General features: G+C 40.8%; 1 protein-coding gene and 1 long non-coding RNA gene across 2 annotated transcripts in view; one reads left to right on the plus strand and one right to left on the minus strand.

The window, feature by feature from the left end:
- grin2ca (glutamate receptor, ionotropic, N-methyl D-aspartate 2Ca) overlaps positions 1-2852 on the plus strand; it is a 71007-nt gene extending 68155 nt beyond the window's left edge. Inside the window, exon 13 of the mRNA XM_084371959.1 lies at positions 555-2852. Coding sequence (XP_084228085.1) covers positions 555-2177 — 1623 coding nt within the window. The 3' untranslated portion in view covers positions 2178-2852. The remainder of the gene's footprint in view (positions 1-554) is intronic.
- The window catches only part of LOC311268371, a 52552-nt gene extending 44552 nt beyond the window's left edge, over positions 1-8000 (minus strand). Inside the window, exons 1-2 of the long non-coding RNA XR_014623970.1 lie at positions 7765-8000; positions 6541-6672 (exon numbers count right to left, since the gene is read on the minus strand). This is a non-coding gene — a long non-coding RNA (uncharacterized lncRNA). The remainder of the gene's footprint in view (positions 1-6540; positions 6673-7764) is intronic.
- Positions 8001-21666: the final 13666 nt, after the last annotated feature.

The raw sequence follows: 21666 nt of genomic DNA on the forward strand, positions 1-21666 counted from the left end.
AAGACATGGCTTTAGAAATACTGGTAATGCAGTAAGTAATCAACACACAACCAGAATGGTTCAAGGGCAGCGACCATAAAAAACGATAGTGAAATAAAATGAGTTTAAGGCAATAAAAGAACTTCACGGAAACTTGCTGAAATATTGTGATGGCTGATGACAGAGAAATTGAATATAAATTGTCCCATTAAGAATCCTTCATCTGTGTGTCAACAGTAGTCTGAGGTGAGATTAAGTATTCTAAACAGATAGACAATTTGAAAGTAAAATAAAGCTGGAGGGATAAAAATGGAAAACTAATATGATAAGTGCATGATCAGCAGCTCGCTCATTTATAAGCCTGAGCTGTTTTCAAGATCAAGTTCTGCGCAAACAACACTTCAAACACAGCAACACGAACCTGAAATTACTAGAAACAACAATGATTCTCTTTCCGGCACAGTAAGTTGATAGGAATTTTATAGAAACAAGAGCAAATTTAAACACCCACATGACTGAAAACCTTTGAAAGTTCAGTAGTTTGTTGGTTAATTCTCGTATCCGTCTTTCTGCAGGGCATCTACAGCTGCTTCAATGGAGTAGAGCAAACTGACCGCAATGGGAGCATGCAGAGTCCGGACGTAACTACCAACTATTCACAAGCCAATATGCTAAAGATGCTGCAGACAGCCAAGGACATGGTGTCCTCTGCCAGAGTGGAGAACTCTCTAGACAATGCCACCAAAACAATAGAGAACTGGAGCAGGCGGGGAGCCGACAATGTGCGGGCCGGCCTGCCACCCAGAGTAACCACCACAGACATGACCCATGGCCGTCTGCCCTACATCTCCAGCATCACAGATAACCACTCACCGTACCCTCAGAGGGCCCTCACACCCACCTTCCCAGTTCATTATGGGGACAGCTCCACCCAGCCGCTCCTGGATAAGCCCCGGGTGGTGACCCGACCCACTCCACTCCGCTACACGCTGCCCAGCCGCAACAGTCAGCATGTCTTAGAGAGGACTCTGCCCATCTCCAGCCTCAGCAGCCCTCATATCGCCATGCGGGACCCTGCTCCCCCCGGTACTTCTAACCCCCACCACAGCAGCAGGCTGTATGTGGAGAACCAGGCCCGGCACCCAACATCCCCGTTTGTTCCTTACAGGGAGTTCCAGGTGCCGGATATCTATGTGGAGCACAAAGGACCGCTGAGGAGGAAGTTTAGCTACCCCCCTGACTGTGTGAGCCGGAGGAGGAGGTCCCACAGCTACGTGTTTGATGCTGCAGACCCCAGAGTGAGAGGAGACTATGATGAACCTCGATCCTGCCTTGCCGAGTTGAGAGCCAATCACCTCCTGAACAACCATGCCTCTGTTGGTGCCGCCATGGCCTGCACTGCAGGACACTACCCAGGTGGCAGCACCAGCTGCAACTCCTGTATGAAGTCCTACCTGGAGCCTGAAATGGAGGAAATACCGCTCCTGGGGAAGGAGAAACTCAACCGCCGAGCCTCATTTCTCAAAGCCACTTGGGGCAACGATCGAATCCATCAGGTGGATGAAACAAAACCCTCCACATCCTCATCTCAGCCCACCCGCGCAGACATGCCTGACCTTTTTCCACGGGTGGTAGTGGCCAACCCAAAGCCCCACAAGCTCTACGGCAGTCTGGGGCACAACCTGTCCTGCTACCCCTTGTCTGCTGAGCCTGCATACTTGGACCCAGCCCACATGGGCTCCTACCCCTACAAGCAAAAGCTCAAGTACTCTGAGTCCACCCGGCTGCCCTCTTATAGGGAAGCCATCCTGCAGAATGCCGCTGCCCTGCGCCGCTCCTCCTCCACAGTGGTGCACAGACACTACTCTACCTACCTGAACTCGTACACAGACTTACCAGTGTATGTAGGGCCACTGGCTCAGGGACCGTCCCAGTTCTATGATGGTTCCAAGGACATGTGCCACTTGTTCCCCTGTACAAGCCACTGCCCAGATAACGCAGCAATGCTGCCTCGCATGAGTGACAGGCCGGTGGTTTATCACAACAATATGTTTGGGCCCTACGATGGCACAGGAAAGAGGGAAGACCCAGGCTCTGGGAGCAGAGAGCGGAGGCAGGTGTTGGTGGCGCGCAGAGTCAACAGTCCGTATGTGCCAAAGCCCTGGGGCAGAGTATCCAGCCTGGAGTCTGAGGTCTGAGCCCCATCCTTACTGGACCTCTACTAGGCTCTCAAACTGAGCCCCTCTGAGGAGAGGGATGCCTGGGGGTTCTCCCCCTCAGCCTCTGATTAAAGCAAAAATTAAACTCTACACCAATAGTGTATTTGAGAGTGTTGACTCTCAATTATCAGTGCAATAATATCTTGGGCAGCGACAAGTAAAGGAGAAGACACTGAGTAGCAAATTACTGCTGGGACTTTGTAAGCCAAACTTAAAATATTAAAAAAAGAAAAGGAAATGTTGAAAAGTATTTAATACATAAAATTTAACCTGTTGATTGTTATTTAAAGGATTTTTAAATGCTGTGTTGCTATGTTAAAGAATTCTGGGAGACAATATACTGTAGCCTCTCGATCTGATTACGACTTGAGACATTTATGTAAAGGATTTTTTTTCAAATTCATTTCCCACCCTGTCAATTGAGAGATAAATTATTATTATAATTTTGTGATCAAACCACCGACATATCTTCCCTAAATTTTCTAAGTCAACAACCTCGGGTACACAGTTTATCTGAGGCTTTCTGCTCCATTGGTCATTAATGTAACTTGACTGGGATTTTAAAAAGGGAAAACCATAAAACGTATCACGTGTATTTCCATTATTACACTACCCTTTAATAAAGAACAAGGTCATCTCAAGGGCCTTTTGGAATCATCTGTCATGTCAATCTTTATGTTAAACACGCTCTCACATCGTACAGTGATTTAATGAATGTGACTCTCTATGTATGCACACTATCTATTATTTCAATCTGCCATCTCACACAGAGTGGATGATTATGTGAATACAGAATGCAGTATGTTCAGAGTTGATATTGAGTGTCAAGGCTCTGACCTTGGTCGCTAAGTGCTCCAACAAAGTGCCTCCAATCATTAAAAGGAACCCTTATAGTGAACTGAGATGGATAACACTGAATACGTCAATTTACTTGGCATGCAGCAGAAGGTTAAACACAATGTATGCAGCACATAAATATTAATTTATGCATATCATAAATCATAAATACACTTCAGATTGGGTTTATACTGAGGGTTAGGATGAGAAAATTTGAGAATGACCACGCCCCCTTTTGGGTGAAGACAAATGCTGTAAAAGTGCTGGCGCCAAATTGAAAAAGCTGGTAGCCTCATGTGTTGCATTTTGCACATCAAAAAATAAAAAACACCACAATTCACATTTTTCTTAACTTCCTCAAAGAACGTAGGACAGTAAAAGAAGAGATCTGTGGCTTCAGGCTGTCCACAGAGACGTCAAAAATGGTTAACTGTGTTAACTTGTGCCTGTAGATCGAAGTGGATCAGAAAAGAGTCTTTATGACAAAATAACTAAAGTTTATACAGTGAAAGAATATGGCCTTACCAAAAAACACCTGCTTTTAAGAATGGAGTTTGGTTTAACAGTCCGTCGAAAGCAAAGGGTATTTTAGGGTTAATTATTCACAGAATTGTGAATTGTGAACTATCTTCTAACATTGGAGCTTATAAATAGCTTCAAGCAACAAAGGAAGTGTGGCTCTGAATCTCTCAGCTCGTGGTAAAACGTCAGGTAATAAACATAAACGGCTATCAAAATAGAGATAGTGGTTCGGCTTCGCCACAGCGAGTTCACAGTAACGTGGTACTAAACAATACTACAACAGCAAAATAAAGTGACAGATGACAGACAATAAGGTAGTTGTGTGTTACAGGTTCGTCCACTTTGAGGGAAGCAAACTGAAAGGACACGCATTAAACCCTATTTCTTTGATTTTTTTCAATATAATGACGCCGACCACACATCAACAACAAGACAACATGATTGTCTGCTGATAGGATTGAAAGGGTTTGGGATCCTAGCAGCTAAAAAGTGATAAGGTATTCTTATTTTATGCAATTACATTGGCAAAAACCTTAGAATTGCATTTTCAGCAAGTAAAATTAGAAGGCTAATTTAAAACAAAAGGGAGGAGAGCATGACACAAGGACAAAGTATCCATCAGTATACAAATGAAAGCACATAGTGCTGAAAAAGAAGCAAAGCACAAGCAAAATGAATCCACTATTAATACAGAAAACCACAAATATTGCACATAAAAGCAGCATGAAAGCTCAAACCGACAGCCAGCAGACACCAAACAATAAAGCAGAAGTAGAGCAACAAAATAAGCAGCCGCACCAGCAGCAACATTTCTGAGCATACAAAGTAAAAACAGAGCCTTGTTGAAGTGAATCAATGATTGAGTGTCACCTGAGAGTCAACCCACAGTTCCAAGCATATTTGCTTCAGACTCGAAAGGGCATTATTATAAACAACTGTAAACACTGTCCAAATATAACAGAAAATAATTAAGTGGCTCTGTGCAAGACGCAACTTATGTTTACATCCCATGAGCCAACACAGAGTATTGCTTCAGCCTCAGGGCTGGTTACAAAACAACAACAAACTGGAAGGGAATAAAGTGTACTCAATACTCAGACATCCTTAATCACAACTGATCACAGCAAAACATTAATAGCATCATAATACACGTGCCAAACCACAGCCAGAGGACAGTTAGCTCACTCACGACAATAAGTTCATTAAGAATTTATACCAAACAGCAGCAAAAACAACCAGCAGTGTCAGCAGCCAGAAGACAGAAGATCGTCTCCCAGTTCAGTACTACATATTGACTGCATACAGTGTGAACTATATAGTAGTATTTACAGTACTGTTTTAGAAGTTGGTATACGAGAATAAAAACATCAAACGCCTTTTATTCTGTTTTGAAAATGCTTACTTTTGTCATATATACAGCACACACCATACACCAATGTAGAGTATGGAACTGGGACATATCTTTGAATTCCCAGTTAGCATGTTAGCACAAGCAGAGGACACTTACCTTGCTGAAGTCAATCAGTGATTGTCAGGGTGTGTGTGAGTGTGTTGTAGAAGAACAGTAATGGTTTCAAGATGCATTGACAAGAAAACAAAACAACAGGCCCATAACCCTCAAACATCAGTAGCTTTACATCACAGCGAAAATCAACATCAAGCATCACAGCATCATAAAACGTGTGCCAAGCAACAACCCAAAAAATAAATAAGCTCAGCCACAACCAGGCAGCAGCATTAGAGCAAATATTAGCAGGCAGCAGAAGCAGAACATAAAACACAAGCAGCTCAACCACCAGCAGTGTCGGCAGTCATATTTCCAAGCACATAAACAGAAGCTGAACAAAGTAAACACATAAAGTCACAATATGAGTTTTAGTAAAAGCAGCAGGCACTTAGCTTGCTGAAGTGAATCAGTGACTGTCAAGGTTTCTGCTGGGAGTGAGTTGTAGAAGAACAGTCATAGTTTCAAGATGCACTGACAGGAAATAATATGGATAGTAACGAGTAATCCAATTTTATCAACTCTCTGTAAAGCCAATATAAATGACCCTGAGCTTCAGGACTGGTAAGTGTAAGCTAAGAGGAAACAAAACAACAACCTGCAATGCAATGCAGTGAAAAACCAATCTGGGCCTTAACACTTAATACTAAAACTACATGTGCCAACAACAAAAACAACAAACCAAAACATAAATAAGCTCTAAGCTCAGCCACAACAACATACACAATCAGTTTTTCCCTGTAAATGTTGCACATGAATCTAAAACAGCAGCATTAGAGCAAATATTAGCAGCCAGCAGAAGCAAACACATGAAAGCCATGTTTCCAAGCACATAAACAGAAGCTGAACAAAGCATAAATCAACAATATGAATTTTAGTAAAAGCAGCAAGCACTTACCTTGCTGACATGAGTCAGTGATTGTCAGTGTGTCAAAGAGTGTGTGCTAGCTGTGTGTTGTCATGTTTTCAAGATGCACTGACAGGGAAGTAATGTGCAACTTTAAATTATCAACTTGCCGTGTTTACATTTTTAAAGCCAACATCAAATTACCCTGAGCTTCAGGACAGGTTAAAGTGAGGTAAGAGAAAGAAAAAACAACAATCTGCAATGCAGCGCACTAAAAAAACAATCTGGGCCTTGACACTTACTACTTAAACATTAGTATGGTTTTCATCACTTCAAAAATCTGCATCAAGCATCACAGCGTCATAAAACATTAGCCAAACAACAATCCAAAAATTAAGCCAAGCCACAAAAAGGCATGCAATCACAATTTGTCCCATTGCAAATGCTGCACATAAAAAAACAGCAGCATTAGAGCAAATATTAGCAGGCAGCAGAAGCAAAAACAACAAAACACAAGCAACACGACAACCAGCAGCATAGGCAGCCATATTTCCAAGCACATAAACAGAAGCTGAACAAAGCCAAGACATAAACAGACAATATGAAATTTAGCACAAGCAGTAGACACTTACCTTTCTGAGGTAAAACAGGTCCCTGAAGGATAACTCTGTGAAGAACCAGCTGATAAGTGCCACAGTCACAGGCTGGCAGCAGCAGACAGCAGCAGAGTGCATCCAACAACACATCCATGTACTGGATGTAAGCTGTAATGAAGCAACATAATGGGACTGTTAATGTACAAACTTCTTTATCAAATATAACATGTGGCAAAAGGGTTCTTTTGATATAACTGCAAAGTCCTGAGGTGTAGCGTCCTGTGTGAGTGCAGCAGTACGACAAATACAAAATTAGTATAATCATTTTTACTTCACTACAATTGTCTGACAGCTACAGTTACAAGTTACCTTTCAGATTACAATTTTTCATACAGTTCCTGTCCAGTGAAATCAATGTATGTCCAAATTTGGTGATTCTGAATTTGAATGTTTGTGATAAACTGACATATTAAGTGTTCCTTTATGTGTTGATAACATTTCTCTGCTTCTTAAGATAAATAGGCAATTTCATATACTTTATGATCTTGTAAAAATATATGATTTTTCTTTTTTTTATTGAAATTCGTAAAGAATTTTCTTGGGGGACGGACCCAAGAAAAACACTGGATTATGATGCACCGCTGTATATTTAACTACCCAAAAGTATATAAAGTATTTTAAAAAATGAACATCTAATTCACAGCAGTAAAATGCAGCATACAGAAATAGTAATCCCCAAAAAAATCATATACATTTTTCTGCAGACATTGTTATGAGTGCTTTTTTACTTTTGATACCTGCTATTAATTCACAAGTTTTTCATTTATTAACATAACGGTTCAATAATTCATTTAAAACTTTGTAAAATGACATTAAAACAGCATCTGTTCCCTCTTTTCATCCTCCTCCACACTGGCTGTCAACCAGGGCCTCTGATGTGTCACACGCTAATAATTCCTACCACCCAACAACTGCGAAATTACTAGAGTTCCCAGGAGGGTTTTAAAATGATTTTTCAGGTGTAGAAATTGCCTCCATATTGGGAAATGAATGTGTACAAAGCTCTGATGTAGTACATTTTAAACGTACTCATTACTTGTTGTTGTATAGTTTTATATTATAATTAAATGTATGTTTGTAACATAATCCCACTGCACACTGGATTTGGGATGTCATGTAACGGTTATTCATTCTAATATCAACAGAATAAATGAGTCTCCCACAGCCAACTTACTTAGATAAAAAATATCAGATACTTACCAAAAATGCCACAGAAATATTTCAGCTTTCTGCTCGTTAGCAAACTCCAGCATGAAGATTTCTAATTAAGCTAACCTGACGTGACCCATGATTACAATCAAGCTAGAAACGTCACCGTTAACTAATCAATTACTCTACAACAAATTACACACGGCTAACAAAGTCACAGAGTGATAACCTGGAGCTCATTTTAACATATAAGAGGGGAAAAAACACACTTTAACCGATAAACACCAAGTTCAACTGAGCTCATTAACTCACCGGGGCGACAGGAGGCAGCTGGAGGTGTCGGGGTTCACCAGCCCAGTCTGCAGGGGCCTGTGGAGGGCGCTCGTGCCACACACAGTAGAGCCAGAGGGAAGCTAAGCTATGCTAACACATTAGCGTACAAAATTAGCTCAAAGAAAAGTATTTTAAAATCTAAATATGTTCTGATTAAAAGCCTGTTTCAGTGACTAGTAGATGGAGATAGAAGCAACAACTGTGCAACACAAAACATACTGTGATTACAAAAACAGGTGTTTAACATATAGAGACACAAAATTATGGAAGCTCATTACCGCCAGTTAAAAAGAAATCTGATTACACCTCAGCCTTCATTAAAAAACAACAACATGGTGAGTTGTAACTGAGTTAAAAAAAAACTTTTCATCTCTTAATTTATACTTTTGATCTCGTAATTATGAACCTTGTCATATCTAAAAATGTAGACTTTTATCCCATAATTATGACTTTTTATCTTGTACTTTTGGCTTTTTATCTCATAATTATGACCTTTTTTATCCTATAATTGTGACTTTTCATCTCGTATATTTTGACTTTTTAACCTATAATTATGACCAGGGGCGGACTTACCATTAGGCAAAACTAGGCGGTTGCCTAGGGCCCCAAGTTCCTGAGGGCCCCATAAAAATCCTCATACACTTATGGTTAATACAGTTATTACTTATTTGCGCACATTAATTATGTTTTTGATTAAAATCCTCTCGCTAAAATGCTAGCAGAATGCTAATCGTGTTATGTGTGTGTCGGGGCCCCGCATTCAGTCTCCACTACATTGGATCAGTCCATCTTGCTGCGCATGTGCAGAACGGATCCAGGAAGACAGCAGCAAAACGAAAACAAACGGCGCGAAGTGGCGAGAGAAGAAGAGGAGAGTGTAGAAGAGAAAAGTAAAGAAAAGAGACAGATGAAAAGAAGCTGCCCCAGCCGAGCTGACAAGAGGAGAGAGAAGGAGGAAAACAGAAAGCTGATCTCCAAGTTACAGAAAGTGACGACTGTCTTCACTGCGGAGTGCAGTGGCAGTAGCAGTGGCGGCAGCAGCAGCAGTAACTACACTGGCTGCATGTGATACACCTCGTTTTTACATTTTGAACCTCCAAATATTTTTTATTAATTTTTATAATCTTTTATATGCAAATATTAGCATTTTAGCTCAATAGCTTCCAGGTCATGTGATCAATTGACTCAAAATCAGTGTGGGATCATGTAACTACACTGGCTGCATGAGATACGCCTCTTGTTTTTACATTTTGAACCTCTAAATATTTTTTGTTAATTTTTATTAATTTTTATAATTTTTTATATGCAAATATTAGCATTTTAGCTCAATAGCTTCCAGGTCATGTGATCAATTGAATCAAAATCATGTTGGGATCATGTAACTACACTGGCTGCATGAGGTACGCCTCTTGTTTTTACATTTTACATCTGTTCATAATTTTTTATTAATTTTTAGGCTATATGTAAATATTAGCATCTTAGCTCAATAGCTTTAAACACAGTATCTCTGCTTTAAACTTCCCACATTTTTATTTTGAAAACAGGAAGTCAGTACACGCTGTAGCCGTCTTCTCCGTGTGTTTACTGTAAAGTCTGCAATACGGGTGCACTTGAAATGCTGGAGTGGCTGCGAATGTCGAATATCCAACTTAAAACTAACTTCACTGAAGTCTTGTCATGATGTATTTTCCAGCCGGCCCAAGACGATTTTTTAAAGAGTTTTGGCTGAAGAAGTCGCCCCACAAAGGAAGACTCTTTCAGTTTATCACAAATATTAGCATTAAATCATCATTTTGAGGGTACATGGTTTTCACTGGGCAGGAAGGGTTTGAAATATGTAACCAGCAACGTAAATGATGTACAGTAGTGGAGTAGAAAGTGCAGTATTTGCCTCTGAGATACAACGGAGCAGACAAAATTGAAGTTGCATGAAATCCTAAAATGCAATCAAGCACTTGAGTAAATATACTTACACTTCACCACTGGGTAAGAGCCTTATACTGTGTTTTGTGTGTGTTTGTTTTCAGAATGAGGGAGAGAGACAACGTGAAAAAGGGACAGGAAGAGAGGGACAAAAGGGAAAACAAATAATACATGTGTATTCTGTTAAAATGTATGTATCTGTATAATTGACCTGTTGTTTTGTGTGTTGTCTTCTCATTTCAGAGGGCCCCATGCCTGCCTTTGCCTTGGGCCCCAAATTTCTTAAATCCGCCACTGATTATGACTTTTTGGGGGTAAATCCTATCGTAAATCATAATTATGAAATAAAAAGGTGATTTTTCATAATTTTGGCTTTTCATCTCATAATTATACGTTTTTATCTCATAGTTATGACTTTTGATCTCATAAATATGACATTTGTATCTCAAAATTGAAACTTTTTATTTAAAAATATAGACTTTTATGACATAATTATGACTTTTTATCTCATAATTTAGATTTTGAATCTCAAAATTATGCCTTTTATCTTAAAATGTATGGGATTTTTTACCGGAGGAAGTGGGCTTCCATACTTGACACAATGTTAGATATATATTATCATGTCTTTGTTCCTCTTTTTTCTGTGCTCAAGGTAACTACTCTACACCAACCTGCAACAATGGCCTGTTAAAATCCAGATTTTCCCCAATATTTCTCTATCAATAGCTTCACAGTACAAAAAAAATCATCTTATTTTAAAATATCTGGCAGTGTCACACATAATCTGAATTACCCCATTTAGTTCTTATTGAGCTCTGAGCATTCAAAGCCGAGGTGACAAGAAGTTTCCATCAAATGGAAATTGTTAACTTGCACATCATTTTATATATTTAACCTAACTTCTCCACTAGAATATCAAATAAACGTTAATAACATTGGGCTGCACGGAAGTTTGTTCTGACTGACAAAAAAAAAATTAAACAATGCGTGTAAGAGGGGATTAAACCTTTAAAAAGAGCATCTCGTTAAGCCTCCTCTACTTTTTTTATGAAGTCTGACCTGCTGGCAAACTCTTTAAAACCCTGAGTATGAATTAAAGTTTATTTTCATTCTGACATTGTTTCCATAAGACAAATGTTAACAGCCGTGGCTAAGAGCCAGACTCACTTCTTAATCCTTAAAAATCACACCGTAGTGGGGAACAAATCCAAACACAGTAGCCTTGAACTCTCCCGTCACAGCAATTATCCATCTTGTAATGTTTGAACTATCACAGCTCAAAGTGTTTGATTCGACACAGCTCCCATTTAAACTCAAACATTTTGAAAGGACAGGAGTTCACCCCCATTGTCATCTATAGCAGAACCACAGGTGCATTAATGCTGCCAGTGATCCATGCAGCCATGAAACTCTCCTGCCTTGGGCTCTTGTGTGTTTTCATGTTGTCCCAGAGACAAACGGTGATATAATGGTGCAGCGATGAGGCATTTATGTATTCTGCACTCCACTCTAAGACCTGCAGAATTGATGGGAGGGCTGGCTGATTGCAGTGCAGATGATAAATGATTCTACACATGCAGATAAAATATCACCAGCCATTTGCAATGTCCAAAATATCCACAGCCACACACGTGCTGCTGTGGAGATATTAAGGCCATTTCAGAACATTTCAAAGCTCTCTGGGACTCCTGGCACCACACTGGCAAACAAAACTATTAACCTTGATTACTTTTTCTACATTAGCAGCCATTTAAAGCTCCCATCAGGGACACAGTCTTGCTGTGAAAATATTCATAAGTACCTCCATTTTGTTAACATACAGTGCTTAACAGGGAAAGATCATTTAACTGGACTTGTCAACTGAAGAAAATGAGTAGTAGTCATGCAGTGTTAGGAACAGCTTAATGAAGAAACTATGGGGTTATGTTTCTGTTTCAAGGCGCTAAGAAGCAGCCAAATATACATGAATACAGGTAGTGCATTTTGAATTTGCATCGATGATGATGATGATGATATGGAGAGCGACTTTACATAAAAGCATGAGAAACGCTGTCCATGTTGCAGGATGTCGTGGTGGAGACAGGTCTTTGTAAAGATGTTGCAGGATGTTGTGGTGGAGACAGGTCTTTGTAAAGATGTTGCAGGATGTTGTGGTGGAGACAGGTCTTTGTAAAGATGTTGCAGGATGTTGTGGTGGAGACAGGTCTTTTTAAATATGTTGCAGGATGTTGTGGTGGAGACAGGTCTCTTTAAAGATGTTGCAGGATGTTGTGGTGGAGACAGGTCTTTGTGAAGATGTTGCAGGATGTTGTGGTGGAGACAGGTCTCTTTAAAGATGTTGCAGGATGTGGTGGAGACAGGTCTCTTTAAAGATGTTGCAGGATGTGGTGGAGACAGGTCTCTTTAAAGATGTTGCAGGATGTTGTGGTGGAGACAGGTCTCTGTAAAGATTAAAGGTTTGATGCCAGGCTGAGTAATCCAGTAATAATTGTGTTCCTCTCGTCTGTCATGAAAACACAGTGACATTTTTAAGGAGAATTAGAGTTTACAAATTTCTTTTCTGCTGAGATGCTATGAAAAAGAAGTATTGTCTCATTATTTCTGTTATTACAGCACATCTGTTAATAATTATGTCTGCAGCTTCTCTGCTGGTCTTTAACAATGTGGACACTATCGTGACTAATTGGATACTCATAAAGGCTGCTCAGTTGAGTGGATATCCGTAATATATTCTCTGTGTATCTATCTGTCCATTCATTCTCTTCCAAGGAAAGCTGACTTTTGTTGTAATTTGAAGGTCTTTCTGGGTTAAAAGCTCTGCGTTGCTCCATCTCAGCATGGTGCACTTATTAACTGGAGCTTCTCACTGATACCACTGAGCGATGAGCACTTTTCACCAAAGCCCAGTTTCATACAGAAACGTGACTCCTAATTGGACAAGGAGAGATTAATGCCACAAGCACTTAATAAGTGTGAGAACTGACTCTCAGCTGAATAAACTCATTTCTGAGACCCTAAAGTAAATCTCTGAAGAACTCTTTCACTACGCTCAGCGACCAGACCAATATTCATTCATTTCACACAATAATTAATGACTAATTCTGCGATCTGTGTGCTATGTAACGTGACAAATTCATTCCCTCTCGCTCCTCTTTGAAATGTATGAATTCACAGAAGGTGGGCGCTCAAAGACGAGCCATGCAAGACAATTCATTTCCCAATTTTACAACATAAATAGTGGACAAGATTATATCTAGCGACAGGGAATAAGTTTATGAATATGATTTCACTCTTGATTCCCTCAGCATATTGAAAATATTGAAATTAGATAAAGTCACAGGTACATCAGATGTGCATCTGTAGGCAGGAAGTTGGCTACAAGCCTCAGGCTTTCACTCTGAGAGGTTCTGAAAAGATGGCATCTAACGTCCCATTAAATTAACAATTCATTTTCACAGCTGCTGCCCTGAAGCCGGTTGAATTATTGTTATCTTTCTCATTAGCTAAGATGAACTAATAAACGATGTTGGTGTGGGATGAATAAACGCAGCAGACCCCAACACATATCTGATCACCTGACAGAGCACACGGGTCACACACAGTAAAGTCCTGCTGTAAAAAGCACGCCTGCTGGGGATTGGACCACTGAGCTTTAGACTCGCAAATGAGGGCGCAACCTGAAGTATTGGGGAAACTGCATGCATCTGACTTAAATCAACAGCTTTGTGCAGCAATTCAAACTCTTGTGTGGAGCCAATCAACATAAGGGCAAAAAACACCTTTTCCATCGAGAAAAAAGGGAACAAAGAAAGGTTGTTTTTTGCTCTTTCAATGAAATAAACTCTCCAGTTTCAAACAAACTGTCGCCTCGCTCACTGGTCGTCACACCAAAACCACACTCGTAGCTGCCAGTTGTTCCTCAGAGGATGCTGATTGGTTCAATGACTGTGCGTTTGGTAGCAAACATAGCTTGAGCCTGGCAAGATGGATTTGCTCAATCAGATGATCAAGTGATCACACAAATCAAGCTGCTTCGCAAAGGAGCTCTGAATCACCACCCAGACATATTAAATTCTTCCAGCAATTAAAAAAAAAATCTGTTGTTTTGCTCATTTGGATGTTTTTTCACAGTTGGAACAACAACAAAATCATATTTGTCATCATTCTGTGCCAGACCCAGAAAACTGGGAAGAAAATTACGTGTATGAGATCAGCACAGCAGGTTGTTGTAAGTCGATTTGCAGGAATTATAACTCTTAAATCGGCATATTTCTTTGATCAACATGAGAAATGCTAAGTTAAATGCTTGTAGCATCTGCTACCACGTCGCTGAATCTGCTAATAGCCAAACCTAGCAGCCTTGTCAAGATTGTGGTGTGATCTTAGGGTCTTATGTACAGCTCTGGGAAATCTAAAATACACAGAACTCATCACATCACATCACTCATCACACTTCAGTTACAGGTTAAGACAAAGACAGCTGCCATCTCGTAGGTTGTGCACTGAAAGGTCAAAGATTGAACTGGCTGAGGCTTTCAGTGCAAACAGTGGGAAACACCCAGATCAGTCACCAGAGTAAAATGTGGGCTGTTAAAGTTTCTGCTAACCATTGATATGTTGTAGATATGAGCTGACTTTCCTGTTGGAGGTGGAGGACGGTGGTGGCATCACAGCTAAGCCAGAGGCGACTGTTCAAGACTGCGTTTCAACATTTGCAAGCATGAAACCACTGGATATTTTAGAGGAGACCTCGAGACATTTTCCTGATTTGTTTGTGGCGGAACAAAAACAGTTTTTTGAAGCCAAAACCTGATCCGCTGAAGTGTTTTTTGTGCCTAAACCTAACCACAACATGAGCACGGCTTTATCTCAACAATAATACAAAACTGAACTTCAAAAAATGTAAAGTTTCAAGTTTGAAAACATACATTGCCAACATTTATTCTGGCATTTCAATGGGAAATACCCCCGGAGGTTCAGAGTCTTTGGTCTGTGTTCATTCCAGCAACGAAGTGATGCTGCTACTTATCATGTGTAGAGTTTATAAAATAAGAAAGATGCCAGTGGCAAAAAAAAGTCAAGAAGAAGAAGAAGAAAAAGAGGATTTATGCTTTGTAGTTCGGCAGCCCCAAAGAGAGTCAACACACAACCGAGGGAGGTACTTTAATAGTTCAATATGGACTCTAAATAACCAGATTAGCTCCTGGTGAAAAATTCAGTGTGTGTCTCAGGATGTTGGTCTGTTCGAACAGTCTCCGAGTAGACTTCCTCTATTTTACCCTTCAGTTTTCCTCCCAGACCTCACTGCTTAACCCGCAGACAATGTGTTAGTGATGTGTTTAATCAAACCACCTGGATGGGTGAGTGTTGGCAGAGAGCCAGCCTTCACTCCTCACACACACACACACACACACACACACACACACACACACACACACGAAGACACACACACACACACACTGACCTGTCGAGGCCCTTCTCATTAGCTCAGTCATGATGTGTGGACCCGGGCCGGCCAGCTGAGCAGCTTTCTGCAGAGACCGCGGCCTGCTGTTTGTTTGATGAATCCTTGAACTCCCCTTCCACTGCAGGAATGACAGCTCTGCACGGGGAAACGCAGAGCCGCAGGGGGGGTGGACAAAATAACAGAAACGGCACATGAAAAAGATTTTCTTACTTTAATCCAACTAAACCGTAGATACAGAGGCAGCAGCACAGAGATGTGAATGTGTCACCTTTAGAAGCCTTCTGATAATCAGCAGCTTTATTATGTTGAGTTCTCAAAGCGAAATGATGCAACTGACATCCAAAGAGACACAGGTGGTGTTGCACTGCAGGTGTATCAGTCAAGCAGACTTAAACAGAGACAGCGCTAACGTGTCATCCTACATGAAAATGAAAAAAACAATGGATACAAGTTGATTCTTGCTTGTAAGCGGTAAAAAAATCTGTAAGAAATGGAAATTGTCTAAAACAAGTCCCTATATCTCACTGAAATGCTGCTCTCTACTGTAGGTGATTCTGTCATCTATAAGTGTAACGAGAAATTAGACGAACATACTTGGTTAGATGTTGAGGTTTGGCGGTCATAACAAGACAAATAAAAATAAAACCTCACTCAGAAAATAGCTTTGATTTGAATTTTTTTCAGAAGTCAACTTTTTCAGGTTAGTTGATTATGTGGATGTTGTTGCGCCTCGATGTTCTTTAAAGATCATCCGTCTGAGGCAGGTGGATTAAAGTGTTGTTTCCATGTGCTGTATTGTCTGTATTGCAGACAGGCCGGGTGGCCACAGTGTGGGCTGCCATGCAGCTGGTCCGCTAACTAACCCAGAGACACTGCAGCTGCAACAGCCAAAGAGGTCAGCGTGTTTACCTGGAAGACTACAGTATACTACTGTATAAGCTCTGGCTGTTTCTTTTATAAACTAACCACAACAAAAACAGGGTTATGGTGATTTTCTGGAGTCTGCTGCAGCTCTTACTTGATCTTTATTTAAAAAGACATGTAATATACTCAGGTAGTTTAGCAAGAAGTGCTTTTAAATAAATAGAGTGCAAAGCTGTTCTCTCACTGGTGATGGCCACCCAACTAACTTTCTCAAGAAATAAACAAAAATGTGTTGTAAAGTCAGCCCTGCTTACAAACCTGAGGGCTGAATGATAGACGGGTCAAAGTTTGTGGACAGGAAATAAAGAGTTAAATGTGTGTGTGGTATCAGGGTGTTCGTGTCGATGCAGTTTTGATGAATGAAATGGAACCGTTTAATTTTAACTGTAAAGCCCGGAGGATCGAGGTGTTTACATGAGGTGAGAGGCTGCAGTAGATCAGCCTGGTGGAAATATAAAATAATGCACTAAAGCAGACGAATATGGATTAAAGCAAACAGCGTTGACACTTCGATACTGCCGACTCTAAATGCAGAACTAAAGGAAAAGATCAATATTACAATCTACATATGTGTTTGTCAAAACTACCTGGTGATTCGAAGAGAATTTCTGACAGATCAGCTCCAACTTGTCTTTTGTCACAGAGTCTGAAAATAATAATTAATGGAAGAGGAAAATGTCTTTATGAAATAATTCAAATGATGCCTCTTGGATTATATCAATCAGCTTTCATCATTTACAAATGTGCTCATGTCCCGACAAAGTGAATGAAATAAAGCAGTTTTAATTCATAGATCCGTAAGCCGAGGACACAGGCTGGGGACCGGCCCCTGGTGGGTCCAGTCTGCTGGCCTCCAGCCAGTCCTCCTGGCCCTCAGGGCCACAGATTTACATTGTATTTGTGGGCAGATGCCTTGGCATCTGCACCCAGGGTTAGCAAGCAACCATCAGCATGTGCTGGCGCTGAGCAAAGTGCTCTGGGCCGGCCAGAGTGCACGGCCAGCAGCCCTCTGTGGAGCAGATTGTTGGCCATGATGGAGCCTGATTTCCATCATCCATTATCCAAGGCCTGCAGATAAGTCAGGGTCCCACAGGGGCCTTCCTCTGAACTGCACTCTCAGGAAAAGGTGGAGGGCCACATGTGAGGCTGTACGGTGCCAGGACAGCAGGGGAATGATGATACAAACAGAAAGAGTGCTGGTTGCTCAGGCTTAGATGACGTAATGAATTTGGAGTTAGTTGTTGAGAGTTTTGATTGACAGCCGGTCAGAACTGTTAATACAGAGGATGTGACTTTGTGTGAAAATAATCAAAAACATACAGGCAAATAAATCAAACTGCGTCAGCTGACAGATTCATAAATACAAGCAGTGCAAAAATAGAAAAATAAATACAAAACAAAAACAACACAACAGGTACCCCTGATTAACGCAGTATCACAGCAGTTTAAAGGTTTAAACATGTGTGTCCTGCAGATTATATTTCATGACAATGTCACAGTTGTTGAATGAAAAATAAGGTTAGAGGAACATCATGGTTATGGCAAATAAAGTACCGAATAAGCAAGTTTACAGTAGGGAACCACAGACAGAGGTCAGACCAAACACACTGTACTGATAGCTCCATTAAATTTAATGTAACAGAGCCACAGTGTCGGAGCTTTTTATTGGCAGCTATCAGCACACTGTGCTCATCCACTGTTTGACTTCTGTCTCAGTTTGTTTTTGATCCACCTGCAAAAGGTTTTTAGATGCGAACACTGTTTAGTCTGTAAGTGAAACATTGTAGTTGCATTAAAAAAAAACTCACATTAATCACAAAATATGCAGTTTTTGCAGCTGTGGGCTTCTTTATCAAAACAAAACAAACAACATAAATTCTGGAGGAGAGAGTCTGCTGCAGATCCAGACCTTCTGGAGGAATAAACACCTGCAGTCACATCAGATTCTGCTTTTACCGATGGGTAAATCTTCACTCCTGTTTATCAACCTGACTGCAGCAGTGATCCGCAGAGGTGACGTTATGTTGACTGCTGACTGGAGCTGGAGGGGAAATGTACTTTACGTCATGAATGCTGTAGAGATGAGAGGGGAAAAGAAGAGAGAGTTTAGTTATTGACCTGAATATAAACTATCTTACAGCTAATGTACAGCATGTACTGTAATCTGGTTCTCACGTCACTCAATGATCCTGCAGTCAAACTCGCTTCGATGCTGGTAAACACACAATGCACAATTCTCACAGATTATATCTTTAACTGTTGGTCTATGACAGGACACAAACTGACTTGACCGTCCTCCACACCCTCATTCTTCGCCTCACTCTGGGCTCGCTCCCTCACATTGGATGTAAAATGTTCAATATGATACTGAGCTGCATCTTGCTGACTGCCGGTCTCACCTTTATCTGGAGATGTTTTACTGTGCGATGATTAGCATCCGTTAAGTATTTCTGTATTGCTTTCAAGGTTTTATACTTTTTTTTTAAAGCACTTTCGAATTTCCATATCAGGTCTGCAGCCTCCATCACAACATAAAAATGACGTAAAATCCCCTTTTTGTTAACTGTAGCTTTTAAACCTGACCTTGTTTATTATGTATTATTCGTTCAAGTATCTTGTTTTTTGTGCAGCACTTTGCCAAATTACGGGACAAATGTGTAAAGTATTAAATAATTCCTGATATCAAATGGCCCGATATATAAAAATACCCTTTTCTTCTCTTTGTTGACCTTTTTTGCCCTGGCATTTGACATGAACACCCTTGAAAATACGACAGCACTCAGGACCATATGGCCTTACCTCTACAGTCTCCTGCCGGTTAACAATCAGCCTTAAATCATCCACTTTCTCCAGCACATTCTGCCATCTGGCCCGGGCATTCAAACCAATGACCTGCTGCTCACGAGCACATCTCCACACTGTGACAGAGGTGATGGTACGTTTTGCCATCAGCTCGATCATGCAAATGTAACTCCTTCAGACTTCTTGATGTGACAGCTGACCGGGGAGCGGAGGTGGGATGTGATTTAAAGTGCATGCTTTTAAATGTTTAAAATTCCAAGTCCGCTAACGATCCTCCTTCTTGTTTGTCGTTGGGGAGTTGACTTACAGTAGCGACCTTGTGACATTGATGAGTATTTATTCTCCATTAAAGTGGCACGCCATTAATTAAGCCACAGTTTGATCAATTAACCCGAAAGGCACACGACTCGAGGCCATTTGGAGGCACAATTGATTTTATGACCTCCTCCCTCCTCCGTATTCATGTCACTAACGTCATGCCACTTATCTGCTCTGCAGCACACGAGCCTGCTTTCAAAATAAAACCACATTCGTGTCAGTGGTGTCCTACAAAAGCCTCGTTTATTTCCCCGTCATTACGCCTCACACACACACTCAGAGCGTGTGAGATAGCAAGAAGGGCGCTGGTGTTTACGGCGGAGGCAAATAACTTTATCGAATTCATGAAACTTTCTTGCTTTTCTTTATGGAAATAAATGCATTCTGATAACGGGCATCTTAAAACACACACACACACACACACACACACACACACACACCGGTTGGTATCACCCCGCTGTCCTCCCGAGCCTCCCGTTCGTCCACAAAGAGGCTCCTTAACTGAATTCTCGGGACATCCACACTTTGAATAAATTGCCTCACACTCCATAAATTTTCCCAGATGCTCAGAGTCACTTTGAGAATCGGGTGGGTGGTTGTGGTGGAGGTGGAGGTGGAGGTGGAGGTGGAGCAGTGTGGTGTGGGGGTGAAAGTGAATAAGAAGAAGATCAACAGATCAGAAAAAAAGACACAATATCTACTGAAGACGGTCGTAAAGTTCACCCTCAAACTGCTCCACTGAGGAAGATCAGCTCTCCTAAAACAGGAAGTAAGCCAGCTCTAAGCCTTATCTTGAAATATTGTAGTCAAAATACTAAATTAAAATAGTTAAAAACAGGAGAGGTGTATTGTATGTGTGTATTTTAACTGGGCTGATAATAAAGGGCTCGGGGAACTCAGCATATTTAAAAGGACGTGTAATTGGATTTAAGCAACCAGGTGAAAAGCAATTTCATTCATAATAGACAATTCTGCAAACAAACAAATAGTTAAAAAAAGAAACATAATCCCTGTTCAGGATGGATGTTCGTGAGTGTCTGAAGTTAAGAAGCTTGTAGTTTGTTCATAGCTACATTTGAATAATAGATGAATCCATTACAGGCTAAAACTAAAAGCCCAGCAATTATGGAATAATGCCCCTCGACTAAATCATCAAGGCCGACTGAATAATAATTCAGTGGGCAGTGAAAATGACTTTTTTGTTCTGGTAAATCTTACACTGTGACAGGTTCGTAATACAGTCTGCCCCAAAATTTGACATAACTGCAATAAGTTCTGTGTGTGAACATAAAGTTTAACTGTAGCAAACAAACCTGGTGCCCACAAAAGTCGTTCATTAACCCTGATACAGTTTGTTTCTGAATTTTTATAATTACAGCGACAGGTAACTCACAGGATTTATTGTGATACAGCACCTGATCAATGTGATGAGTTTATTTAATTTACACAAGTGGTCAGAATCACATCTCTGTTGTATTTCTACTGCCGGGACGAAACACAGAAAGAGGCGTTTCAACATTCATCAGCATGGAAGCACTAGATATTTTCCAAAACATAAGACACTGGGACATTTCCAGTCCTGTTAGTGGCAACAGAACCTGGTAAGCAAACATATAGTTGTAACGTAAAGAAACTTAAAGTGTCAACATCTGTGGTTTGCAGCAACATGCACTGCCAACAATCTTTTCCAGGTTGGATTTAAGGACAGCTCAAGATTCAGAACAAACCACTGTGAGACCTTCACAAACTCAGATGTTAAAATATTTATGCGATTGCACATCACAGCGCGCGTTATCAGACTGTCACGTAGAGTCACAGGTAATGTTTCCATGTTAACACAGTGTCAGGACCCACCAGCCGCAGCCAGGCTTAAAGGACAGTCAGGTACCAGATATATAGTATCAGTGACACGATGTGCTGCTACAGTTTGACCTGTGTATAAGCTCGGTGATCAATAAAGCCAATATTGGCTTTTTGTTCAAATCTGTACAACAGCTAATCAGTGTTATCCAGCTCTGATGTCATCTGGTATCGACCTTCAAAATCCCATATCAGTCATATGCCTCGTCTCATCATGTGCTTAATCCTCCAGCGTTGCATGTCTTTGGCCATGGCTGGTGCAAGGGCAATGGGAGTGCTTTAATCGGGTCCTCCCTTCCTCCCCCATTTCATTTCCCATGTCTGTG

Source organism: Pagrus pagrus, assembly GCF_965226575.1.
Source record: "Pagrus pagrus genome assembly, chromosome: 13".
NCBI lineage: Eukaryota > Metazoa > Chordata > Actinopteri > Spariformes > Sparidae > Pagrus > Pagrus pagrus.